The sequence below is a fragment of the Aulonocara sp. 'chitande type north' Nkhata Bay genome, unplaced genomic scaffold (assembly GCF_057382095.1).
Source record: "Aulonocara sp. 'chitande type north' Nkhata Bay isolate Kocher_YH1m ecotype deep benthic unplaced genomic scaffold, A_spYH_male_GT1.1 unmapped_scaffold_20, whole genome shotgun sequence".
NCBI lineage: Eukaryota > Metazoa > Chordata > Actinopteri > Cichliformes > Cichlidae > Aulonocara > Aulonocara sp. 'chitande type north' Nkhata Bay.
This window is the reverse complement of record NW_028234352.1, coordinates 50,988-78,817: the sequence shown is the minus strand read 5'-3', so window position 1 is coordinate 78,817 and position 27,830 is coordinate 50,988. Positions and strand designations below refer to the sequence as shown.

At 47.7% G+C, this 27,830-nt stretch overlaps 1 protein-coding gene across 17 annotated transcripts in view; it reads right to left on the bottom strand.

Moving 5' to 3' along the window:
• Positions 1-27,830, bottom strand: part of LOC147300638 (calcium/calmodulin-dependent protein kinase type II delta 1 chain) — a 75,609-nt gene that overhangs the window by 12,903 nt on the left and 34,876 nt on the right. For 5 of the 17 annotated variants that reach the window (XM_086284959.1, XM_086284958.1, XM_086284970.1 and 2 more), the window contains exons 3-14: positions 27,362-27,421; positions 25,847-25,901; positions 22,901-22,966; positions 16,390-16,462; positions 12,451-12,553; positions 11,726-11,809; positions 11,175-11,269; positions 10,949-11,071; positions 10,787-10,870; positions 10,649-10,691; positions 9,106-9,146; positions 1,786-1,845 (exon numbers count right to left, since the gene is read on the bottom strand). In XM_086284959.1, coding sequence (XP_086141085.1) covers positions 1,786-1,845; positions 9,106-9,146; positions 10,649-10,691; positions 10,787-10,870; positions 10,949-11,071; positions 11,175-11,269; positions 11,726-11,809; positions 12,451-12,553; positions 16,390-16,462; positions 22,901-22,966; positions 25,847-25,901; positions 27,362-27,421 — 887 coding nt within the window. Of the gene's footprint in view, positions 1-1,785; positions 1,846-7,884; positions 7,918-9,105; positions 9,147-10,648; positions 10,692-10,786; positions 10,871-10,948; positions 11,072-11,174; positions 11,270-11,725; positions 11,810-12,450; positions 12,554-16,389; positions 16,463-22,900; positions 22,967-25,846; positions 25,902-27,361; positions 27,422-27,830 lie in introns of all 17 variants that reach the window. The other 12 variants (XM_086284963.1, XM_086284965.1, XM_086284971.1 and 9 more) reach the window with 5 other exon arrangements.

The window sequence follows — 27,830 nt, the reverse complement described above, 5'->3', positions numbered from 1 at the left end:
ATTATCAGACTTAGTGAGGGACATTTAGAGAAGGATGCAGATTTGTTGAGTGGACTGACGTCTGTCTCATTTATGAACCAGGGGTTGAAAACACAAGAAGCTCTGATATCCATTTAAAGACAAGCTTTAATCACCAATCACGTCTGTGATTCCAGCACATGTGACGGGTTTGTCAACTCATGAACTGATCATTGCAATCAGATACGGACAGAAGGCTGGGGGTTTGAATCCACTGAACAGCTACCCTGAGGTACTGTCCCTACACATTGCTCCCCGGGCGCTGCCCACTCACTGTGTGCTGCCCACTCTCTGTGTGGGTGCTGCCCACTCACTGTGTGGGTGCTGCCCACTCTGTGTGGGTGCTGCCCACTCACTGTGTGCTGCCCACTCAGTGTGTGGGTGCTGCCCACTCTCTGTGGGTGCTGCCCACTCACTGTGTGGGTGGGTTAAATGCAGAGGAGACTACGGGGACTAACACATATTTAAACTAGACTGTTCTTAAAGCCTGGACATGAACGGGTGCCAGAACAAAATACCTCACAACTGTTCTCTAGACTTGAAGATGAGATCAATTTCAGGTCCACGTGAGGTTATTGTTTATAAAAAATCTACTTATGTTCTCCTCTGCCAGACACTTTATTAGGTACGCCTTTTGTGGCATATATTCAACAAGGTTTGGAGCTTCCTGTCCACACTGACACAACAGCATTGTGCAGCTGCAGGTCCAAATAATGCTGCACCACATCCCAGTGGTGCTCTGGTCTGGACTGATCCCAGTACGAGACATTAACCAGTTGGAACCAGCTGTCATAAGATGGGTGGACACTCAGGGCGGCTGTGCTGTTGAAATAGTGCTCAAAGAAAACAGCCCCCATTTCATGTTCTTCTGCATACTTTGGGCATAATCAGTGGTTATTTGACTCACTGTTGCTTTCTTATCAACTCGAAGCAGTTTGGCCATCCTGCTCTGACATTGTTGGCCCAAAGAACTACCGCCCACCGGATATTTTCTCTTTTTGGTACTATTGTCTGTGAAGCCAGGAGATTGTTGGGTGGGAAACCGTAGTGGATCAGCAGTTTCCAAAATACACACTGCAGCCCATCCAGCTTTTCTACCCACGCTTTTTAAAACTGTCTTTCTTCGATGTTCTGATGCTCTGAACTTCAGCAGCCCGTCTTGACCCCACCCACTGAGTTTCTCCTGTGTAGCTTGCTGATTGGATACTTGTGTTGATGAGCAGTTGTACAGAGGTGCACCTAGCAGACACTCTGGTGAGGATATATTAGGGTCATGAAGGAGGTGAACTTTAGTGTGAATACTGGCATCCAGCTGGGGGTGTAAGAAAACTACAACTTGTGATTTGACTTTGGCGTGTTTCATAAATCTGGTTTTATGAGTCGGATCTGTTTCCCTTCTGCTTTGCTAACAGCGACCTTTGTACCTGCCGGCCTCTAACATCGAGGAACTCCTCCATCTTCATACCTTAATTGTCTCAATGCAATAACAACCAACAGTGTATTAGCCACAGCTGGCTTGCAATGGTCCCAGTACCATTACAGCTGGCATCAACAACAAAGGAGAATGTAGCCCATGTGTAGCAATGGAGCAATGTACAAAGCAACCCTCATGTTACAACAAAGACGTTTCAAATGGAAAGAACAAGAAAACAACAGTGACCATCGACAACAGAAAGTAAAATATCACACAGAGCAGAAGTAATGAAAGATCTACAGTTAGAGACAGAGTCATGCAAACACAGGCAGCAAGGCAGGCAGACAGTGTACCAGAGAAGGAGTGGGGACAGGCTCTTTAGGACTGGTGACCACATTGGTCTTGTTGTTGATCTGGAGAGACAGAGTGGACAGACAGGCAGGTAGATGGAACAGGGCAGAAGTGACAAGGCTTAGTGTCCAAACAGTCACTCCTCAAGCAGCTGCTGTGGAAGCAAAAGTGGGACATTGTGCTCAGGAGTCGCTGTCACGTGTGCCACCCCACCGGGAACGTTTCAGCATCAGTTCAGCCGTCGAAGAGGCTCATCAAATTAACTTCCTCTGATCAAACCTCCGATCAAGAAATGTTATTAGGACATGAGTTAATAGACCGTAGAATATTCAAACAGTATTAGATCCCCAGAGTTCAAAGTTAGACAGCGAACAGAGAGTGGAGAGGAAAAAATGACCCAGTTGCTGTCATGAATTTAATAAGGTAAATGACACTTGTTCTACTAGTTGTCTGTGTGCTGATTCCAGCATGCACCAGGGTAGGGCTGGGCGATATGACCCAAAATTCATATCTCGATATTTTTTAGCTGGATGGCGATATAAGATATATATCTCGATATTTTTTTTAAGCCATAAAGTAAGAACAAAAAGAGTTCTTAGTCAAAGCTGTGTCCCAGATGTCACACAGGCACTTTTATTAACATACAGCACAGATGTACATGAAGAAATTACTCAAAATTAAATTATGAGCATTCATTAAATAATAATGCTCCATAAATAAAAGAAAACAAGGTTGTTTTTGTGCTAAACAAAGAGCTCACAATTGTGCAGTCAAAATGTAAACTAAAAGACGCTGAGCGTAATAACAAAGACAGACAGATTTTACAGCTGCTCTGTTCCCAAGTTTTACTGTGTGACTGATAGCCTGGAGTTTGAAATCCGCTTCATAACCACGTCTCTTACAGGTGCCATTTATGGTCCTTATACACACACAATACGGTAATATTACGTTGATGCACAGTACGTATCACTCCGCGAAGCTCCTCGGTAGCCGTAATGCGCCGACAATCTATCAAGCGGTGCAGCTCCGTAGCTTACCAAAGTCGTACTCAAACATTTTTGACAGATTGCTGAGCGCCGTGTACCACATAAAATCGGTTCGCGGCCACCAAGCACAACCAGAATTCATACATAAGGCGCGCTATCAACTTTTGAGAGAATGAAAGGATTTTAGGGTTAGCGCGGTTAGCTCGTTAGCGCGGTTAGCTCGTTAGCATGTTTAGCTCGTTAGCACGTTGACGCCGTCCAGCCCCACGCATGGGGCGATGCGCAGTAACTCGTTAACGGAGATTTGCCGTGTCCGTCTTGTCGCTGCCTGCACGTGAAGCGATGGGGGAGGAGGGGGAGTTGTCTTCAGTGAAGGCGAGGCGGAGTAACGTTGCGTAGAGACAAAAGTGGACGAAAGAGAGGCAAACTTGCGGCTCCACAACTATAATTATAACGTAACATAGACTATATCGATATAAAGGATATTGTCACATCTTATATCTCGTATAAAAATATATCGATATGTTTTAAAAACTCGATATAACGCCCAGCTCTACACCAGGGTACAGCAACAGGTTGATACTTCTTCTCTTTGTCTACTGCAAGATACTGATTATTAAAATGTGTGTGTTTGCTTCACTGGCTGGGCTGACAGGACAGACAACAGCACAGAAAACAGCACAGACAACAGCAGAGACGACAGCACAGACAACAGCACAGACAAGAGCAGAGACGACAGCAGAGACGACAGCACAGACAACAGCACAGAAAACAGCACAGACAACAGCACAGACAAGAGCAGAGACGACAGCACAGACAACAGCACAGACAAGAGCAGAGACGACAGCACAGACAAGAGCACAGAAAACAGCACAGACATGAGCACAGACGAAAGCAGAGACGACAGCACAGACAGCAGCACAGACAACAGCAGAGACAACAGCCCAGACAACAGCAGAGACAACAGCCCAGACAACAGCAGAGACGACAGCAGCACAGACGACAGCAGAGACAGCAGCACAGACAAGAGCAGAGACAACAGCACAGGCAACAGCAGAGACGACAGCACAGGCAACAGCGCAGACAACAGTACAGACAGCAGCACAGACAAGAGCAGAGACAACAGCACAGACAGAAGCACAGACAAGAGCAGAGACGACAGCAGAGACAACAGCACAAACAAGAGCAGAGACGACAGCAGAGACGACAGCACAGACAACAGCACAGACAACGGCAGAGACAACGGCACAGACGACAGCAGAGACAGCAGCACAGACAACAGCACAGACGACAGCAGCAGAGACAAGAGCAGAGACGACAGCAGAGACGACAGCACAGACGACAGCAGCAGAGACAACAGCACAGACGACAGCAGCAGAGACAACAGCACAGACGACAGTACAGACAGCAGCACAGACAAGAGCACAGACAACAGCACAGACAACAGCAGAGACAACAGCAGAGACAGCAGCACAGACAAGAGCACAGACGAAAGCAGAGACAACAGCAGAGACAGTCAGACACAAAGCTGATAAAATGCATCGTTCATCCTAAAGAAAGATTCTCAGGCGCTGTGACTACTTTGATTAAGCTACAGCAGGTTAGGGGACTTTACCAGACATCACTGTGTGAATTATTTTACACGCACACACACAGCTAAAAAGAATCAGCACAGAAAACAGCACAGACAACAGCACAGACAAGAGCAGAGACGACAGCACAGACAACAGCACAGACAAGAGCACAGACGAAAGCAGAGACGACAGCAGAGACGACAGCACAGACGACAGCAGAGACAACAGCACAGACAAGAGCAGAAACAACAGCAGAGACGACAGCACAGACAGCAGCACAGACGAAAGCAGAGACGACAGCAGAGACGACAGCAGAGACGAAAGCACAGACGACAGCACAGACGACAGCAGAGACAACAGCACAGACAAGAGCAGAAACGACAGCAGAGACGACAGCACAGACAGCAGCACAGACAGCAGCACAGACAACAGCAGAGACAACAGCCCAGACAACAGCAGAGACAACAGCACAGACAACAGCAGACAACAGCAAAGACGACAGCACAGACAGCAGCACAGACGACAGCAGAGACAGCAGCACAGACAAGAGCAGAGACAACAGCACAGACAACAGCAGAGACGACAGCAGAGACAACAGCACAGACAACAGTACAGACAAGAGCACAGACAGAAGCACAGACAAGAGCAGAGACGACAGCAGAGACAACAGCACAGACAAGAGCAGAGACGACAGCAGAGACGACAGCACAGACAAGAGCAGAGACAACAGCAGAGACAGCAGCACAGACAGCAGCACAGACAGCAGCAGAGACGACAGCAGCAGAGACGACAGTACAGACAGCAGCACAGACAACAGCAGAGACAGCAGCAGAGACAACAGCACAGACAGCAGCACAGACAGCAGCAGAGACAACAGCAGAGACAACAGCCCAGACAACAGCACAGACAACAGCACAGACAGCAGCACAGACGACAGCAGAGACAGCAGCACAGACAAGAGCAGAGACAACAGCACAGACAACAGCAGAGACGACAGCAGAGACAACAGCACAGACAACAGTACAGACAAGAGCAGAGACAACAGCACAGACAGAAGCACAGACAGAAGCACAGACAAGAGCAGAGACGACAGCAGAGACAACAGCACAGACAAGAGCAGAGACGACAGCAGAGACAACAGCACAGACAAGAGCAGAGACGACAGCAGAGACGACAGCACAGACAAGAGCAGAGACAACAGCACAGACAACAGTACAGACAGCAGCAGAGACAACAGCAGAGACAGCAGCACAGACAGCAGCACAGACAGCAGCAGAGACGACAGCAGCAGAGACGACAGTACAGACAGCAGCACAGACAACAGCAGAGACAGCAGCAGAGACAACAGCACAGACAGCAGCACAGACAGCAGCACAGACGAAAGCAGAGACAGCAGCAGAGACAGTCAGACACAAAGCTGATAAAATGCATCGTTCATCCTAAAGAAAGATTCTCAGGCGCTGTGACTACTTTGATTAAGCTACAGCAGGTTAGGGGACTTTACCAGACATCACTGTGTGAATTATTTTACACGCACACACACAGCTAAAAAGAATCAAAGGAACTTTTTAAATCAGACTTCCTGATCTGATCAGGTGGGTAACAGTGTGGGCTGCTAGTTTCACCTGCTGGAGTTTGGCTGAAGTTAGTGCAGCAGTGTGGTCTGATACCGGGGCCATACAAAGGTTGCACAGGTGTTTCACAAACGCACAACTCCCAGTGCCAGACAGTTTGCTGTATCTTGTATCACAGTCTCAGACTTGTAGGAGAGTCCAGGAGACGGCAGTTACTCTAGCAGAGCTGGACCAATATCTGCTCCTTTGTGCAAGCAGGAACAGAATGAGCACTGCCAGCGCCCTACAGCACAACCGCAACAGGCCGCTGGTGTGAAGGCTCTCACAAAACAATTAGACGAAGAAAAAATACAACAATAACTGAGGCTGTAGAAACTGCCAGAGGCTCACAGGTTTGGTCATGAAGCCTGAAGATATATCCAGATTGTACTCTTGGCTACAAGGCAATCATATCAGAGGCAGACAGACCAGAGCTCGAACACTCGAAGAACATCTGGGAGAAAAAGAAAAGAGAAAAATACAAACGCAGAGTGGCTGGTGGACATAAGACCAGAGAACAAGAGCCAGTCAGCATCACAAAGGCAGACATCCAACAACAAGTGTCTGGAACGAAGAGCCGGACGGCCCCAGGACCCGACGTGAGCCCCGTCTGCAGCCTGAAGAAGCTAACAGCACTGCTTGATCACCTGACAGGACAAACAGGGGGCTGATTGTGAAGGATCTACACAAGGGTACACATGTGCTGCTCCAAGAACACCAAGACAGATGGGATAAGGAACAGGAAGAGGAACTATCATGGATGACCGAGCCCCTGGACCACACTGGCCTTGCTCCTCACATGCATCACTGACCCTGTTCACCACTGGTTTTTAGTAGATACTGACCACTGTATACTGGGAACACTCCAGAGCTGCAGTTCTGAGATACTCTGTCCAACGTTACACTTTTTGCAGTTCAGTCACGGCCTACTACGCCCCGCCTACTAACAGGAGTGATGAAGAGATAACAGAGTTATTGATTTAGTGTAGCATGATTCAGATATTTAGCATTATTGCCTTCACCCGTCAGTGGTGTCAAATGAGCGAAATATGGTAATTTAATTTTAAACGGCATTAGTTGTGCCTGACAGCACACGGTCACTGTGGAAAGTTGTTTTCCTTGTGCGTGCTTTTGTTTCAGAAATGTGGAACATGCGTCACATTTACACACCACGGAGACGCCGACGTTAAGAAACCCCGACAACGAAACAATCAGATCACATCAACTCCACGTCGACGTGAAAATTCAACGAATCTAAACCACAACTATGCACACATTCAGAATCTATGGTTTAAGCTGTGTCATCTACTGTGCCAGTGTCTGCGGTTTAGTCTCGGCTGGGGACACACTACATGACTTTATTTAATGCTGACAGTGGAACTCCTGGTTTTAACGTCCACGTGGGTCAGGAATGGGAATCTGTTCCCATCTGTGCAACAAAGCAAACAAAAGAGTTCAGCGTGAAACTAGCATCACTATAAGCATTAATCTATTCAACACTGCTGTATGCAGGAGAAGAAGAAAGCTACAGATTGTGTACATAAGTGGCTATTTGGTCAGCAAGCAGTGGTTATGAGCTCAGGTCAGCCCTGCACACCAGAACAGGTGGACCTCACACAGAAAACTTTAAAACGTTATTTTTGTTTTACATAAAAACACTAATTTTTAGTATTTCAGAGGTTTCAAACCTAAATCCTACATTTTCTGAATAAAATGTTGAACACGGATTCAAAGGCATCTCTGACTTTAATAATAACAATGATAAAGCTGCTTTGACACATTCAGCCCAAACTATAGTGTTTCTGTGTCGTGAGTCATGCAGTGCCTCCCCAGCCTCAAGCAGCACTGTGATTGTGGTGGAAACACAACGAGGTCTCTATTGCCAACTACTTGAAAAGCTGGTCTGGCTACCAAAGCAGCAGACGTACCCCCACGTGCTCTGCACTGTCCGTCTTCCTTTTCTGCGTGAACACAGGAAACGTCGTCTTTGTCTCATTGTGAAACGTAACTCACATCAATCCACTGCATATTCATTTGTGTCCAAAGTAGTAAATGAAACCACACGATGGTGATTAAAATGCATACTTAGCAAAAAGCACTTCCTTTCACATAATGCAACAAGTCAAATTCATGAAACCAGCAACACGTTTTTAACAGGTCATGAAGACAAGCGGACTACCACAGGCAGGAACACGAGTCCCTCTGACAGGCTGGACTGTGCTTAAAGGGAAACCAGAGCTATTTAATGAGCCTCAGAGATGATGCAGCACATTTCACAGAACTGTCAAATCAAACAACAGCAATGCTGCGGAGCTCTGCAGAGCTCTGCTTCCTCTTTCTTTCTCACTATTGAGCACACCGACAACATCGTTGTGTCTGGGATTTGTAAACATGCTGTTTGCCCGGCTGTTTTGCCCTACTATAAACCGTATCCACAGTCCCCAACACCTACAGAACCTGCAAATGTAATAGAAACTCTAATTGAGATACTGGGTAAAGCAGCATAGCCTAGCATACCAGCAGCAACCAAGGAGGATGACTCTCAAACGGTCAACTGTCCATATACGTACGATGACATAAGTACTACTGACCTCCATCAATGCTGGAGTCTCAGGAGCTGGAGCCAATCCCAGCTGTCTTAGGGCAAGAGGTGCAAGGCACACCTGGACAGCTAACTGCTAACACATACTCACACATTCACACGCACGCCAAGTTAGAGTTTCCAGTTAACCCCGCTGCCTGTGGACTGTTGGAGGAAGCCGGAGTACCCGGAAAGCACCCACACAAACACGGAGAACATGCAAACTCCACCAGCCTGATGGTGGAGTTGAACTCAGAACCTTCTAGCTGTGAGGCAACAGCGCTAACCGCTGTGCCACCGTGCTGTTTCAGATGCACATGTTCCTAAAAGAGTCATAAACGTGAATTGAAGAGTTTATCTTCATGTTGAGTCAACGGAGTGAAAAATGACGAACTACCTGTGACACCTGGTAGGACGGATGCATGTCTGAAGACAAGCTTCATTAATGTCCATTTTGTTGACAGTATTCAAACATGAGAGCAAACCCACGGGGGTCCAGTGGGGTGTGCAGTACGACCTGCTGTCAACAATAAGGTACATCTGTAACCTGGAGTGTGACGGTACTTACTTTGACACCATCCGGTTTTTTATTCAGCAGGCTCTTGGCTGCTGTGGAAACAAAGACAACAATGGGAGGAAATCAGACGCCAGCTGAACAACTACACAGGCACATGCAGCAGGTCCATTCAAGGCGGCCAATGACTAGCAGCCTCAGAGTGGCCCTACCATCGGAAGCAGAAGAGGAAAAAGCAAAGTCAGGAGACAAAAAAAGCCCAAAGAAAGCAGTAACGGAGACGGGAGCATGCGGTTAGATTCAGCTGGTAAAACCTCAGGAGACACGGAGCACATTTAGAGGAAACTCTGCTCTTTCAGCAAGAACACCGAGCAGCAACTCTGAGCTTCCCTCACGTATTTGTGGCCGGTTAATGAACTTTACAGTCGACATGCAAGGACGCTGTGAGACATGAAGCAGGTGATTGTAGCGGCAGAGGTAAGCAGTTTGGTGCATCGTCTGTCAGGGTGAGACTAAATCACAGCACGTAGAGTGACTGATCGAAGCTTTGCAGTGACCAAAGCTGTCTTTTGGCGGCCATTGAAGAGAAACGTCTGTCTGGGCCAGTATTTAAAGGAGATGATATAATTACGAGTCTATTTAGGAGCAGCTGAGCTTTAAAAGCAGGAACTTTAATACGTTTTTAATGACTTTGCATCGATACGTGTCGAACTTTATATCAACAGCAGATCCTTTCTTTGCTGCTGTGAGATACACATGGAACAGATCCATCACATAATCAATGCTTTCTGTCTGCACACAGCAAACTTTTCCCTTCTGATCAATTAAAACACAAACTTAACTGTTTTTATATCCCTGTGAAGTTTTTCTATTGAAATTACATCATATTTACACACATTGAAAGGATTAACTCCAACATGTGATAGTTCCGCTCTGTCAGTGGGTCTAATATATTTTATATGTATATTTAACGATACAACATCTGACTGGAAGCGAGAGACGTCTGCTCCCCTCTGCAGTCAATACTGAGGACGTTTCTCACACTTAGTCTGCAGGATGGCAAAGGCCTCGTAAACCAGCTTTGATTCCTCTACAATGACCGCTAATGCACAAACTGACCCACAGTGGAGTTTTGGTAGACACACATGCCCGGACTCAAACCTGGCAGTGTAGCTCAGCGCTGCAGAGACGTGCTAGCTACAGCGAGGACTCTTACCTTACACACGAGTTACCACACGAGGAGGAAGAAAGAAAAACAAAGGTAAACAGAGGGATCGCACTCACAGCTGAGACAGAAGTGGAATGAGCAGCTTTCCTGTCATTAGTCATAAACACAAATCAATACTGGTTCAGTTGAAATGGTTCGCCCTTTAAAGGCACCCGTGGACGGCATCGATCTGCACGCTCACTCCAGTTTTTGTTAACGGCAGCTTAAAGGGGAGCACCGAGCTTAATGGGCTCTAAAGGCCAGAACATCAGGACACAGCAGGACTCCGAGGCAGCACCTCAACATGTGAACCACACATGTGAACGGCATTATAGGGAGTCGCTACAACACGGGCCATGACTGGCTGTCAGCCTTTACTCCAGGTCGTACCTGAGAAGTTTCGAGTGGCGAGCATCGTTGTCAGGATGGCACCCTGAGGAGAGAGATGGACAGGGGAGCGTCACAGCAGGATGAGCATGCTCTGGTTTTCAGGGTTTTAGATGTGCACCGCTCACTGCCGCCGCCTACCTTGAGTTTCCTCCTGGCGTTGAATTTCTTGAGGCACTCCACAGTCTCCTGTCTGTGCATCATGGATGCTACAGTGGAGCGTTGCTGTGGAAACACACAGGCAGTGTCACAAGCTTAAACGCTACTACACAACCTGCCCGGGTTAGGGAGCGCGACACCTACGCAGATCCAGGGGTGTTTGAGTGCGTCGGTGGCCGTCACTCTCTTGGCTGGGTTAATGGTCAGCATCTTATTGATCAGGTCTTTGGCCTCGGGGGTCACCGTGTCCCACTCTGGGGAGGGAAACTGTTCAACGACATCGTGAAAACCATTTGGAGTTTAGCTAACCGTTATTGTTAAAAGGAACACATTTCTCTGCACGTGTGCGTGGCTGCACGGTGTAACTCACATCATACGCCCCAGCTTTGATCTGCTGGTACAGCCTGTGCTGGTCCTCGTCCCAGAAGGGAGGATAGCCCACGAGTAAGATGTAGAGGATCACTCCTACGAGCAGCGGAAACCACAGTTAACCGAGAGCTCACGTCTTTACTAAAGCAAACCGAGCCTCAGGAAAAAGGCCGGCTTGTGTTCACTAACGTCACACCAGGACAACCTGTTTGCATTCAGCTGTTTCTAAATGAGCAGCAGACAAAGTCAAACAGCTGCTGTTTGTGTAAATGCAGACACACTGAGCGCTTCTGTTTGCTGGTGTTACCAGGGACGGGCTTTTTAATTGGCCGTCTGCCTGCAAAAGATGAAAAGGACCTGTATCTGCCGCTACGACCACAAACAACACCGCCCTTTGTTGCTGTGGTCTGAGTCAGGACAGGTGTGCTGCACGCATGTGTTTCCCACAGCTGCAGCCAGATGTGCTGCTTTCACTAGTGAGAGCAGTGATTAATCCAAGAGGCTGCCACAGAGCAGCACACAGGACAGAATGACACGCTGCTCGTCTCTTACCGCAGGCCCACATGTCCACTGGCTTGCCATAGGGATCTTTCCTCAGCACCTCTGGAGACAGGTATCCTGGTGTCCCAGCGAAACCTGAAACACAGACACACAAGTGAAGCTTGTACAGACGACCCACAGCTCGTTACCTAAGCAGGTAGGACCAGAGGCCTCGTAAAGCAAGGTTTAAGAGCTGCAATCAAAGCACTCTGCACCAGGCGTGTGCTTTGGCTCACACACGCTCATGGGGGACGTCCAACTGGTACTTAAGTTAGGGCATAAAATGAACTGGTTCCAGATGGAAGCTGGTGCTGGGGGAACAGACTAATTATCTCAGAGCTCCACAGAGACTAGATGGAGACAAGTAGGCCAGACCTCCACCCTGATGCAAGCCGGCAGCAGTGGAGCACCTCGTCTCTGTGGGGTATTAGGGTGTGCTGACACAGTGACATCGTTGGAGAGCAAACGCCTGACAGATGTACCGGCTCGTGTGTAGTTACACAACATATTGATAGACTGCACCTGTGCAAAACAGCTAACCTGTGTGTTATGTCATTAGTTTTATCACCAGTATTTAGACACATCCCACAATCACAGATTCACTTTGATGGGATGAGTGCACACTGACATCTTTCTTGACATTCATGTTGGGCTTTAAAACAGTCAGCTGATACATGAAGGTCGCAGCGCTGACACAGGTAAGTCACGCTAACACGGACCAAACTGAGGTCACTCACCGAACCACGCCTGCTGATCTCCTTGAACCTCGATGGCCAGGCCGAAGTCTGCCAGCTTGACTGCAGCGCCCTTCAGCTTGCTGGCTAGAAGCAGATTCTCTGGCTTGGAGTGAAGAACAGGAAACATCAGCATCCTGCAGCGGCTCAAGACAGGACTTTACAATGAGGCTCAACATGAATCAAGACTTTGGTTGCTAGCAGCTAGTAGGAGGGGCTATCACAGCATCATCAAGGACTGATGTCAGAGAGCGTCCGGGACAGACTAATGGCTGGGCTGGAGGCCTCTGCACACAAACTCAGCACTGACTCATGCTGAGCCCGATCATAATCAGCCTCAGTCTGAGGTCGCTTCAGCCCGGCTGCACGACTCTTTCAATACGAGCGAGCCAGGCGGGGCGTGAGAGCGGCCGCGGAGGACACGTGAAGCGCTCGTCAACATATTCAAAGCAGCACACAACAACAACACAAGCTGCTGTTGATCACAACACAAGCTTGTTGTCCAACCACACCTCAGCGTCAGTGAGAGCCAATCACTCATCAGACGGAGTTTGTGGACGACGCCCACACTGAGCTGAAACATGACAGCAACACCTGCACTCTGATCACAATCACTGTGTCATGAACATGCTCATCTCCACCCGGCTGACGACATCAGTCTGCCACAGGTTCATCCTTCAACAGCTGCATTCACACATCCTAGGTTCATTTTCCCGTTCATCCTCCTCTCAGGTATCTGAGCCCCGCCCCCTGATGTCCCCGCCCCCTTTAATGTTGGCTGATGTGTCTTTGACCTCCAAACACCGGGTCAGCCTGGCCCTGGTCTTTCCACCTCTGGATGCTGACTGCAACCGTCAGTCGTTTGGAAATTCTTCTGTAACCAACCAGTAAGAAACTGGTGAAGGTGTTGACAGCTCACTGGTTTTGGTTATATACGTGACACCTTGGCAATGAGACACCTTTTAACAGGCCGGAGTTGGGACCAGCTGATTGGAAGTAAATGGTGGGATTGCATCTACAGTTTCCTTTGCACGTGTCGACTAGATGGTTTTAGCAACATCAGGTCAACATATTTGCCATCAGTGCATCACTGATATTCTAACCTGCAGTATTTCAAGCCCACACTCGCTCCAGGTCCCATCCAGAGGTCACGGATCAGCTGTCAGTTGTTACAACGCTGCCATCTCCCACCGGAACAACAGGCCGTTACGCCAGGCTGCTGTTCGCTGACTTAGCTCTGCTTTCAAAACGCCACTAACAGACAGACTAATAGAAACTGCTGGACTTCCTGCTGCCACCTGAGACTTCCTGTCGGACCATGTACAGAGTCAGCGGGCCTCCTCTTTCACCGGGTGTTTAAGCTGCTGCCGTCGGGCAGGAGATTGGGGCTGCTGAGGCCCTAATCAGTGCTAACAGCTGACCTGAGTGGATGCCTCCCTGGACCTTTCTGGGGGTAACAACAACAATATTTATAACAAGGTGCAATAAACATGCACTTTTTTAGTACTTAAGTTGTCCTGTCCTGCTGTACGTAGTGCCGACGTGGGACAGGTCTCCAGGTTCACTGTACGACTGTGCAATGACAATAAATCTCTCTGAGGGACAAATCCTGGAACCACGAGATAAGAGTCACTGTGATGCCAGAGCCATGAGCTCTCTCCATCCTCGTGCCCACTGGTATATACTAACTGTAGCACACTGCTTTTCTGTACTCACAGTCATCCTCGCCCGCGGAGGCTAACGCTCAGCCACTGAGAGCTCCTTCTCTTGGTTAGCTGAAACGTAAACCTCCGCCCTGTGGAGAAGGATGAGGGCTGCTTTCCACCTTCATCTCACTACCAGAGGAAACACACCTAGAGCACACCAGTGCCTCCTTTGATATCTGACTGCACTGGATCCTTATTGATTCTGTATGCTCAGAGCTGAGGATCTCCCACAGGAAAAAGAAGCTTCTCCTCGGTCCACAGACAACTCTGACACTCACTTCTAGTGGATATTGTGTCGCACACCCTGACTGTGCTTGATAATCTATTTATGATCTCTCAGATGGGGCCATATGGATGGAAGGCCCCCAGTGTGCTTTAAGGGCTGCTAATAATGAATCCAGTCACTGAACCCTTGAAGCGCCGCCACAGTCTCTAACTGACCTACTGCAGCTCTCAGGCCTGGATGAGACGCATGCAAAGATAGTCAAACGCAGGGCGAAGAACACAAACAGTGATGGAGCCGTGCAGGATGCAGGTTTGTGCCTTTAGCATGCACCAATGCACCAGCACGTCCTGCATTTGTGCACAGTTCACATCAGGGTTTGTGCTCCCTTCTTGTGATAGATTGGATTGTGTCTGACACAGTGAGTCAAAGAGCAGATCCAATGAGCTGATGGATCAGAGCCTGCTCAGTCTGGACTCTGTGCAGCACTTTATGTTGCAGTGCTTTAGAAATAAAGCTGCGATCTTTTACAGCTTTATCACAAATGCAACAAATTACTGAGATTTTCTGGGAGACGCAGAACAAAACTTTCAGAAAGGTGACAAATAAACGAGATTAGATCCAGAAAGCCATCAAAATCCTCTCCGCCTGTGACTCTGAACACCGCGCTTCCTCATTGGCTGCGCTGACATTGGCTGATCACCAACACTCTGTCGGAGCTGTTCGAGTGGCTTCTATTCTTGTGTCTCTGGAGAATATGTGGGAGGATAATGTGGATATTACAAAGGCTGATAATCGGAAACAACAGAGATCAAGTCTTAGAGCGGGGTGTCAACATAAGGCCAGCGCCCCAGAGCCAACCCACCAAAGAACGTCCAGCTGGTCCTCGTGGAGACGGGCAGAAATGCTTCAGCTTCTACTGACAATGACTCCCTGTGACCAACCACACAGCACCAAAGGAAAGCAGTAATAGTTCCTGCTTTATAAATGTGCACATTTGGTTTTAACTGTGGGTTTACAGTGAAACACAAACAGGACAGACTCTGTCTGCACAAAGAACTTTTCCTGTTATTTCTCACAGTTTAAGCCTCTCACTGACCACAGCAGCGCTGCTTCATCATCACACTCCTTTTTCTTACATTCAAGCATCTCAGGATGTTAAATCTTTACACTGACAGAAAGCCTCCACAGTGTAAGATGACTGCGCTGGATTTATGTGAACAGAAAACATCGTCACTGTGCAGGCATGTGTAACCCAGGACTCTTTCCTACACATCGACCTCCACAGCATGTGTGTGTTTGCACAGACCATCATGTGCAGGAATCGAATCACACGAGTGCACACACACAAAAACGTGGCTGTTTCTACAGCTCCCGCTCGCTCGTTTGTTTCGGCTGCATTTGCTTTTCTTTGTGTTTCTGCAGTCAACTGTGGCAGCTGCCTGGCAACAGCCAATCAGAGTGCGGGGCGAGGGCAGCCGACAGATGCAAAACGTCAGCTTACTGCTGCAGGTAAGCAAACCTCAGACACGCCCGCTTCATTTGATTGACAAATTAGAGCTTCGGGAGCGAACCACAGGAGGAGAGCAGCATTAGAGAGACTGCTGCGGAGGCATTAGTGCAATTACCCACGATGAGACACCACAATGTGCTCAGCGGCTCCACGTAAAGCATTTGACCTGGTTACAGATGCAGAGCTGATGGCTCCGTGAGGGCGTCGTTCCTGGAAGGACCATTCAAATTATAGCCTCACACTGAATTTCCTCAACAGTTGAACTTAGCACAACAATCATTACCCAACAACACTTTTGACACTAAGCAGACGCTGCTCTTTAAAGAAACAGGCGCGCAGCCATTGTTGGTTCCTTGTATTTTAGAGAAATGTTCCAACTTTTGCTGGTGAAGACCAAGTGTTTTGATGAGAACTTCAGAATACTGACAGGGAAAAGGAAAGAGCATAACTGGAAAGCATCAGGACAAAAGGACAGAGAGAGACCGTTTGTATCGACTCACCTTGAGGTCGCGGTGGACCACACCCATCTGGTGGCAGTGCAGCACAGCCTCTAGGATCTGCTGAATGCAGTGACTGCATGCAAACACCAGGGGGCATGGGTTAGTGACGAGCTAACACTCATATTTGTAGCTGTGAGCTTGCTTTGAGCCTCGGGGAGCTGGCGTGTTAGTGGGCGGAGCTCAGTAATGTGGCAACTCGCCGCCCAGAAGCTAAAATTAGCAGCAACTTGAGGTAATTTGGCTGAAAACGGGCCGTTCACTCAACGGGGCTTTTTCTGTGCTGCCACAGTTAAAACACATCCTGGAACTTCATCATCATCCTCACACACAGCTCTCTGCCCGAGCCTCAGAGCAGAGGTTAGATCTGGAGGCGGGGCAGAGAGGCGGAGCTACAGAATAGTGTGGTTTATTACAGGAGCTGACACAGTGTGTCCCTTTACAGGATAATGTTACAAACGTTACTGAAGACAACATGTGAATGAAGCAGTTAAAGTTTGAAGCAACCTGTGACTGACAAACCAAATATAGTGCTGCAGGTTCACTACATGTTTGTGTAGGTTACATGGTTCCTCCTAAACATGGAACATGGATGCAGCATTACAGACATGTAGCGTCTAATGACACGCTCGGGCTGAAGCTACACGGTCCAGACGCACCAACGCTGAAGAAGAGCTGGTTGACCCGTGTGCGTTTGACATCAGGTGACCAGCTCAGGGCCCTGTTTCAGGAAGCCGGTTTAGTGCAAACTCTGAGTAAGTATACCCTGAGTTAACGAAAACTCTGGTTTTTCAGTTTCACAAAGCGGGTTTAGATTAATTCTGAGTGAGTTACTATGACGACACACTCCGTGAAGCTAACCTGCCCCCTAGCAGGTTAGCTTCAACTAACCGTGACCTTCTCCGCCTCTTTGTCAGAAACCTGACTGTAGGAAGTGTCAGACATGGCGTGCCCCTTCCTTGAAGAGCCAGTAGATGTTGAAGCCCAAATTCTCTGCCGGGAGAGAGTGATCAGAGCGCGTTCGGACATTTTATCATTTCCTGATGATTTCCTGTGTGAACGTTACCGTTTTTCAGCACAATCTATAATTTATTTGAATAACATCCTCAGGCCTAATATTGCTCATGTGACACATCGCGGACATCCTCTCAGTTCATTGCATATTATTTGTATCGCACTTCGGTTTCTTGCAAACGGGAGCTTTCTGTATAATATCGGTGACGCTGAGCACGTTTCCAAGGCTACCGTCTGTCGGGCAGTCAGGAATGTTACAGTTGCACTGAAACGTCTCCTGTACTCGTCTGTGGTGTTCCCCGGTCACAGACCCACAAGATTCATCAAAGAGGGATGCCACAAAATTGCAGGTATCAGGATGAACAAAACTTAATTCATGATGTGGTGACACTTGAACTACTACTTAAATTTTACATTTATTCTCACGGTTCCCAGGCGTGATTGGCTGTATAGATGGTACTCACATTCCAATCATTGCTCCTTCAGTAAATGAAGGAGACTATGTGAACAGGAAGTCTTTCCACAGCATTAATGTACAGGTACATAGTTCCCTGTAGCATTTCAAACTAACAAATCATTTCATTATAGTAATGGATGCTAATTTGTGTTCTCTGCACTGTGAAGATCACATGTGATGCTGCCAACATTATCACAAATGTGGAAGCCAACTGCTCAGCCTCTGTGAGTGGTGGTGGTGGAGGACCCCCACCTGTTTTTCGGGCCTCCGCTTTTTTTCTGTTGGCTATAACGGGTCACATTTGAGCATACAGAGTAAGCAAATATGTACTTGTAATGTGCTCAGATAATTTCAATAAGTGCTTACAGAGGGGAAGTTAATGTAGCCTCTAACTGCAATTGATTTACAAACAGACCAAGCACTATGGCTCATAATACAATTACACCTTACCTGTTTGGACTATATTTTTATATTTCATTTTTACTTGCTGCCAGGCACGTTTGGGGCCTGTTGGGTTGCACCTGCGCTCACATCACGTCACAACATAAAATGTATAAAATAACAAATAAAATAACATATGATAAAATAACGTGTTAAATGGGTGGAAATCCCTAGATCAATGTTTAAATTAACACTCACGCATTGACTCTGTCGGCTATGTTTTGCCATGCATGCTCTCTTTCTTTTGCAACTGAGGCTGTGTTACTTTTTTTCCGCAGAATTTGCATGTTATCGGCATATGCTGCCATCAGGATTTCGGCCTCAAGCGCTGTAAAATACATTGACCGCGCCTTCTTTCCCTCCGTCTCCATGGTGACTCGCTTAATCTGTGCTCCACTAATCAGGGCTTTCTGTATCCTCGTCCACGTGCTTAACTTGGGGTTAAAGCAACTCCGCGTTGACTGAACTAATTGTTATCAGCCTTTCTGAAACCGAATATTCCGAGTTGGACAGTTCGGGGTTACTCAACCCTGAGTATCGTTTTTCACACTGAGTTTTCTAAACCGGCTTCCTGAAATAGGGCCCGGGTCCGTGTGTGCCTGCACAGTGGATCGATCCTTCAGAAACACACTGCAGCCCTTAGTTGCTCCCAACACAATGAAGGAGTGTGCAAACGCTAGGAGGTGCTTAGAGACAGACAGTTGTGGAAATGTAACACAAGCGTGCCACATCTGGATGCAGGCTTGCATAACTAAGAGTATTCTGACTGTGTCGTGCTGAAAGTGTTACTCGTGCAGCACATCCTGTTTGTGAGGATGCTTCAGGTCTGCTCCTGCTTTCATCTCTTAAACACATTTTTATAGATTCAAAAGTGTTAAAAAGCAAATTCGTTGCTTCAAACTTTCTCTGCTGTATTTATGTGTAAACACACTGAATGAATTTGAATTGAACCTAATGATGCTCCACCTTTAGAATCATAACAATGATCATAATGAAACCACACCATCTTTCTCCTCTCTCTGACGAAGCCTGACAGCGGCTGTGTCAGCGCACCACTTAGCAAAGATGCTACATGCACTTGGTGGCGTACAGTAGAGGCAGGCTGTGATGGCGTCTGCCTGCCCCCGCCTGCACGACACATCCCGCCGCCTCGTCTCCAGCCAGCCTGCCCACAACGCCCCGCTGTGGCGATGTGCGAGGGTGACTGGTGGAGGGGGCGTGGCACTGATCAGGCAGTGGATGCAGCACGGCCGAGTCTCTTAACGGTTGGCCCTTACTAACCTTCAGGTCTCTGTGCACTAAGCCATTTGTGTGACAATGATTTACACTTTCTACACTCTGCTGTATGCAGTGACTGTGGAGGCAGACCAGGCCAGAAGCAGAGAGGAGAGGGAGGACGGGTCAGTGTCAGACACCTGGAGCAGCACTGCAGTGACAGGTGAACATCGAAAAGGAACAGTTCAGTGTTCGATGGCGTGAAGACTTTCTGCAGTGCGAGCTGCTGCAGAGGCAGGTCTGTCTTTGCTATAGACGGAAGCAGGAAACAGCTAAAGTGTCAGGAATACAGCTGCTTGGTAACAAACTTTGCTCACTGTCAGGACCTAAAAAGGTAAACTTTAAATATTCTGGATCCTACGGCCGCACTATAAACACAGGAACAGATAACAGAGGAGGAGAAGCACACAGGTGAGACGCACGAGAGACACGAGGACGCTAAACTAACCTACAGGAAGTTTAACGGCGAGACGAGGGATGCATTCAAAGACACGACTAGAAACACGAGCAAAGACTACACAGGCGCAGCGGTGACCATGAGCGATGAATACACTGCAGTATGGACATGATGGCTGCACAAGCTCGGTGACGGTAAACAGCTCAGCTGTTTCCATCCACTCGTCCTGGGCATCTTTACGGGGCTTTGCATTTCTAATGTGAGTGCACGTTTTCTTCTCCTGCAGGACTTTGAAAGCAACGGTGCACGAGCTTGGATTTATTTGGCATTTCTCTACAGTCACACAGCTTAAAATGATGCTTTTAGCCATCAACAGGATTCGGGGATGATTCTGTCGGTATATTTGACCACCGTCACCGATCTGAACATGTTGGCTCGTGGTCCGGGCCCTGAAGCGGAGGCGGAGCTCGGAGCAGCATGTTGTCCTGTCCTGCTGGAGAACCCAGCTGTGTTTCTTACCTGCACCGCTGTCAGCAGAACAGCTCCTACAGTCCGCACGGTGCTCTCAGGTTTAGGAACCTCAGCTTTACTCCTCAACATAAGCCTCTTGTCATCGGGGCCAAACAGCTCTTTGTCCTGTCCCACCGTCAAACTTCATTTTGAAGATTTATCCATACGGACACTGTGTGGTCGGCAACCTCTCCAACCACGGTGGTGGAAAACTCGCTTCACCACAGTCTTAATGGTTCCCAGGTTGATCCTGGACTTCCTAACTTCCTCTCCTCTGAGGGTGACGGCGAGGCTCCACTGAAGTTTGTCAAACAAATCCAAAGACAAGCTACCAGCTGTAGTCAATCATGATGACTACAACACATTAGCATGTCACTGTAGAGCCTCCTGCAGCACTTCCTGTGGGCGTATATACATAACTAAGCCTTCATGTAGACTCTTGGCTTTGTGAGGATTGGAGAAAATCCTAAATAAATTCAAACGTGTGCGTCCAGCTGTATGAAGTCAGTGAGAGAGCCACTCAGAGCTGTCAGCAGCTACGGTGCAGGAACCAGGGACAGTGTTTGACGAAGGTTTCTGCTGCTGTCCAAGCTCATGGAGCCATCTCTATCTCGGCCCCGTTAGACAACCAGCCTGCGTTTGTGCAGGTCTGACAAACTGTGGACAGCACTGTGCAAACATCTTAGGCAGGTGAGGAAAATGCTGTAAAGAAAGAGAGCTTTCAGAAATATGAATGACTGTTTAAGGAGCCCAAACACAGCCGAACTCATCAGGAACTCGTTACTGTAAAGAGGAACAAGCAGCACTGAAGTGACGCCCCCCTGATCTCAACATCATCGAGTGTGTCTGCGATCAGAGACCTGAGGACGCCCACATCCACAGAACATCTGTGCGTAGTTCTCCCAGATGTTTGCCAGCTGACTTCCTTCAAAAACTGTGTGGAAGTGGACGTAGAAGAAGGCGAAGGCGCCACCAAACTGATGTGATTTTGTTCACTGCGTCTTGTTGCCTGCTGAGAATAAACGATTAACACTCTCTGCGTGCAGCATTGTTCCTCACCTTTTGCTGCACGTTTGGCATCCTCAGTAATTATTTCTGCACAGGTACCTGCACCAGCGTTTGAGGCTTAACCAAAGCGTTCGTAGAGCTCGGCTGAAGAACATCAAGCACAGACCGTAAAGTCCTGCCAAAGCATCAAGCTTCCACAGACAAGTGCTGAAGCTGAAAATCACATACAGCCATCGTGCACTCAGCCTGAGGTGGCAGCTGTACTCTTTGACTCTGGGGTTTCCCTCTGCTCCCAATCTGTGTGCTAAATACATCACCCACTCAATAAAGTCACGCGTATGAACTGCTGAACTGTTCCTTCAAGTTGTTAAGAGAAAATACAAAGTTTGCTTCATATAAAACACAAACTCCACCACAAACAGCATCAATTAGGTGAAACTGTCCATAACTCCTGCAGGAAGGAATAAAACCTGCAATGGAAACCTTTAACATGTTACACAAAAGTCACTCTGGATCAGGGATGGGTGCCGGTGTCCGGTGCCATGATGGCAAAAGATGCAAACTCAGCAGCCTGCAACAAGTGCTTTAAGCTGATACTGTCGGACCCAGAGTTAGCAACATCCCCCAAAAACCCGAAGAGGAGAGTCCTGGCCCCTAGCCCTGCCAGTGTAGCAGAAATGATGAGGATGATGATGCAGCAGCAGCCGTTCTTCTCTGCGTGAGTAGCTTAATCTTGTTTGTGTGTAATTTACGTTGAGTAGGCTAACCACGTTATTACATTAATGCATGTAAGGTGAACTAGCAAACATCATCATAGCTACATGCGGCTGTCTTCTTGTTTGATGGCAGATACTCCCTTCACCCTGGCCAAAAAGGCTAAAATGACCAAAGAAAAAGTGGAAAACAGTTAAACATGAGAGGTTTTTGGACAAAGTTTGTGTTTTTTCCATTGTTTAAGCACTGCTTCCAGCCAAGAGTGATACCATATATGCCCCATAGCTGCAGAAAAGGCTAACACTGTTATCTTTTTACAAAAAACAGTTAAACATGAGAGGTTTTGGACAAAGTTTGTGTTTTTTCCATTGTTTAAGCACTGCTAACCTAACCTAAACGATACCCATCCCTACTCTGCATTATTTGCTTTATGGGTGATTTTTAATAAGCAGAACAGAAGCTGAGGAAGGAGCCTCCTCATAAAGGGACAGAGAGAAAAGGTACAGAGGGTTTGGGGCACAAAAGGCATAGATGCATACGTGAGGCATGATGAGCTTTGCAAACATCCACTGTGATCAGCTGTCATTGTGTGTCTGCTCTAGTTCACTGTGGCTGCATGAATACGCCTTTGCTGCCGAGGGAGAGCGAGTCACATGACACGTCTACAGTAACGCAGAAAGGAAAGAGCTCACACTGACCTGGCATCAGCTTCACTGTAGTACTCCCTGGCAACGATGTCCTCGAACAGCTCGCCACCAGTGACTCTGGGAACGAACACAGCGAAACAAAAAGCAGAAACAAGCTGGTTTCACTTCATTTGCAGGGGGAATGTGTGGCTCCAGCACACGTACAGCACTGGTCCCATTCAGACTGGTTTGTTGAAGTTACTGCTGGTCACAGAGACGTCAGCTCTTTAAAGTGGCTACAGCTACATGTGTCTCACACGTTAGAGCAGAAACTCCATCCCTCTGTAGGGACTGGGCCCAGCTGGGAACACGAGGAGGAAAACCCTGATCCCAGCAGATGCAGCCAGGCAACAATATTACCGTTTCAGCTGGAGGGGAATTCCTTCCAGCTGAAAACATTTCCATGACTCAAGTCAGATAGATTTTCCAAGTAACACAGATCAAATCAAGTGGCACTAACAACTGAATCAGGTTGCAGCTGAGTCTGGAGATGTTCAAAGACGATGTTAAGCCAAGTAAATCAGCTAAATGCCCTTTAACAACTTGATGGTGCTGCAGCCATGCCCTCTCTCATCCAGGGTTTGTGGTTTAACCCACTGCGAGAGTCTCCCGGCATCCATACTGGCAATGATTCAATGAAGGGAAAAGAGGAGATGCTCGTGGCCAGGAAGGAGACACACCTCTGATCTTATTATTGCTCGTCGAGTTTAGAAAGCCATTTCCTTTCTGGCTGCCAGATATGACTGCAAACAACAGCTGATGACACCCAGCAGGGAGGAGGCAGTCACTGAGCAGCGTTGGAGGAAGGATCCTGACTCCTACGAAGGTTTTTTCTCTCCGTTTGGCGTCCGTCCACACTGAGACGCCGTTTCCGGTCAAGGAAAACTCAGCGTTTTCTCCAAAGCGGAAACATTAGAAAACGTCATCTTTGCGTCACAGCGTGGACATCGAACCCGGAGCCTTTTCGAAAAAGATGACGCACGTCAGTCATGTGGTGCAGTCATGTGACCAATTAACCAAAGATAGCAGAGGGCGTTACACAGCATTGTTCTGTTAAAGCTGCAGAGAGCTGTGCTTCACATCTTTAACTCTCACTCGCTTTTGTACTTTTGTGTTACTCGCAGCAGCAACTCCTCCTCATTGTGAGTCCATTTGAAAAACTCGCTGCTTTTCCTCGTCATTCTGCCGCCACGCTTCAAAGAGCCGGAGAGTAAACAAGCAGCAGACAGAAATGAGGCAGGCCGTCAGCGTTTACGGCCGTTTCAATGTGGACGCACAACTTTGGCGACAGTGGGAAGGAGAAACTCCCTTCTAACAGGAAGAGACCTCAGGGAGGGGCGGGGCCATCTGCTGTGATTGGTTGGGAGAATTCAAGATTGTTGCAGAATTAAAACGGACTTTCTGCACCTTTGATCACACACACACACGCACACACACACACACGCACACGCGCACACACACACACGCACACACACACACACACACACACACACGTTCAATGGAGTATAAATAAAGACCAGGGCAGTTCCTCACCGGAGTCTCTCAGTAGGGAGCTGCCCTTGCTAGCAAGAACTCTGTGTGTTTCTCTTCTCTGAGTCTTTACTGAAGAAGTGTTTTAGAATATTTTCCCTAACACTCTGGAACAGATACCTGCCATCTGTGTGAGCCAGCAGTAATCTCAGCGTGTTTATATGTTTATATGGATGCAGGAGTATAGGATGTGCCTGAGCAGATGGAGTAAAGTAGGGCTGGGCGATATATCGAGTTTTTTAAAAATATCGATATATTTTCATACGAGATATAAGATGTGACCATATCCTTTATATCGATAAAGTCTATGTTACGTTATAATTATAGTTGTGGAGCCACAGGTTTGCCTCTCTTTCGTCCACTTTTGTCTCTACGCAACGTTACTCCGCCTCTCCTTCACTGAACACAACTCCCCCTCCTCCCCCATCGCTTCACCTGCAGGCAGCGACCAGATGGACACGGCAAATCTCCGTTAACGAGTTACTGTGTGGATCGCCCCGTGCGTGGGGCTGGACGGCGTCAACGTGTTAACGAGCTAACCACGCTAACGAGCTAACCACGCTAACGAGCTAACCACGCTAACGCCATGCAGCCCAGAGGTGGTGCACGGCCTAAAATCCTTTCATTTTCTCAAACGTTGACAGCGCGCCTTATGTATGTTCTGGTTGTGCTTGATGGCCGCGAACCGATCTTAGGTGGAACACGGCGCTCAGCAATCTGTCAAAAAATGTTTTACGACTTTGGTAAGCTACGGAGCTGCACCGCTTGATGGGTTGTCGGAGCATTACGGCTGAGCCTCGCAGAGTGATACGTACTGTGCTTCGACGTAATATTACCGTACTGTGTATAAGGACCATAAATGGCACCTGAAGAGGATTTCAAACTCCAGGCTCAGTCACGCAGTACAAGTTGGGAACAGAGCAGCTGTGAAATCTTTGTTATTGTGCTCAGCGTCTGTTAGTTTACATTTTGACTGCACAGTTGTGAGCTCTTTGTTATGCACAAAAACAACATTGTTTTCTTTTATTTATGGAGCATTATTATTTAATAAATGCTGATAATTTATTTTTGAGTAATTTCTTCATGTACATCTGTGCTGTATGTTAATAAAAGTGCCCGTGTGACATCTGGGACACAGTGTGACTAGAACTCTCTGTTCGTTCTTACTTTATGGCTTTAAAAAATATCGAGATATATATCGTATATCGCCATCCAGCTAAAAGATATCGAGATATGAATTGTGGGTCATATCGCCCAGCCCTAGAGTAAAGCAACACGCTGCATTTATGCTCCCCAGATGCCTCGGCGGCGGTGCATGGGACAGCGGCGAGGTTACCCGTCTTGTGTGAGATGTGGGTGTGGTCTGCGCAGTCACACGTGTTTCGTGGTGCATTAGTGGAACATGTAACAATCAAAGGCAGCACTTACAAGTCAAAGACCAGATAGTGGAATCCTTCCTCTGATATGCTGTCGTGCAGCCGCACTGTGGGAGAAGGAGGGGAAAATTACGTTTTCATTGTTGCCCCGGCACCACGTGACCAGCAGCTGATGAGGACGGCGTTTTTCTACTTCAGATCTGCACGTGTGCAGAGATCTGCAGCAGCAATTTAAACACAGTTCATTTTACCTGTGGACCTGTGGAAACAGACTTTACAAGTAACTGCAGACGATTTATTCATTACTCTGAAAACACATCGAGAACTCTTCACGTCTAATGATTGATGTTGGGCTTGAACTCGGCAAACAACAGGTCACATGCTGGTTTCATGCTCCACATGTAAGACACGTTTGCTGTGACCAATAATGGACTTTATCAAAGACTCCTCTAACAGCAGCGCTCACGAAAGCTCAGACAGTCCAACATACGAGTGGATGAAGAGACCAAAGGGAACGCTCTCGCTGTGGGGATCTTTGGCATTTCCATCAGCTCCTCTCATGGCCGACATCAGAGACCCGTCACTGCAATGAGCTTGCAGTGGAGCTGGATGCTGCTGGGACGATACTGGTAAGAGGCGTGCCAAGTGTACGGTTACCTGTTCAAACTTGATCTTAATCAGCTGCCTTTTGTTTGCTAAAGATCAAACAAATATGGACACATTGTAAATCTAACAGCACGATCTCTAAAATAACTGCTCATAGATAAATTAGTCTTTTTATTCCCGTTCATCTGTGTTTACATATATTTAGTGTCCAGACACGATTTAGACATCGTATAAATGACTAAGAGCTGAGCTCATGTTATTGACACAACAGAGCACATTACATAGATACAGCAGCATTCTTCTGTAACCTGTAAGTTCAGCCAGCACGTCTGTGCGACACTAAACCACGTTAAAGCAGAATGAAGTCAGCCTTGGTTTCGTGCTGTGAGCAGGGACACAAACCCCATCACTTTCACACTAAACCCTCCAATTTCACGTGTTGCTTAGTCCGATTCAGACAAGCTCACAATAGACCAGCAAACCAAATAACCCCCATCATCCCCTCATTTGTCACTTCCCCCGTCCCTTTCTTTTTTCACTAGAAGGACTGAAAAACAAATGACAGTTTCCACAAAGTCATTGCTGAGGTGATAATTGCAGGTCTTTGTGGCTCAGAGGGAAAGTATCCTTGTGCTTGTGCTGCAATAAGGGACGGGTGAGTCTGCAGTGGGTAGTTTGGGGAATGAGGCAGTGGGGGTGTGCTCTTGCACTCGTTCTGAGGACTCAACAGAGCAAAGAAGCCAGGAGAGCTGTGGCAGCCCTAACCCTAAGATTAAGACTCAGCTCTTCTGATTTGACTGAAGTAATGAAGTTATTGAGGAGAGCTGCTGCACGGGCGAATATCCTGGCAGAGCCGCTATGTGACGTCACGGGCAGCCTTTAAAGGCTGACCTTTCATGTTCACTGTCGACAGAAATAAATAAAACTGTAATGTCCTCAGTGAAGCAGGAGCTCTAGTTACCGATGTTGGAGTGCTTCAGCAGGCGGCAGATCCTGGCCTCGCGCTCCAACTTCTGGTGATCTGAAAAACAAAGAGAGACCATATTTGTGTGAGCCTTTTTCAGACCGGCGTTTACACAAACAGCACCTCCCTCCTGGGAAACGAGGAAATGTGAGCTCTGGCACGTCAAACACAAGCGTGACGCAGCCGTTGGTGCAGAGCGTGTGCGGCGAGTCTATTCTTCGCTTTTCACAGCGCTAAACGAGGCGGACGTGCATCATCTGACAGAAACAGCTGGAAAAGAAGGTTATTACAGATGTTCTCAGGACCAGACAACTAACCACCACGCTCACACTTTTACCCTGTTCTTCATTCCAGTCGTCTTCTTGAAGGCTGTCAATCACAGCCATAATATTAGGCACAGAAGCTTCTCGTTGCCGTGGTCCATCCCCAAAGATCACCAGCCTGTCACAGGCTGCCACACGACTCA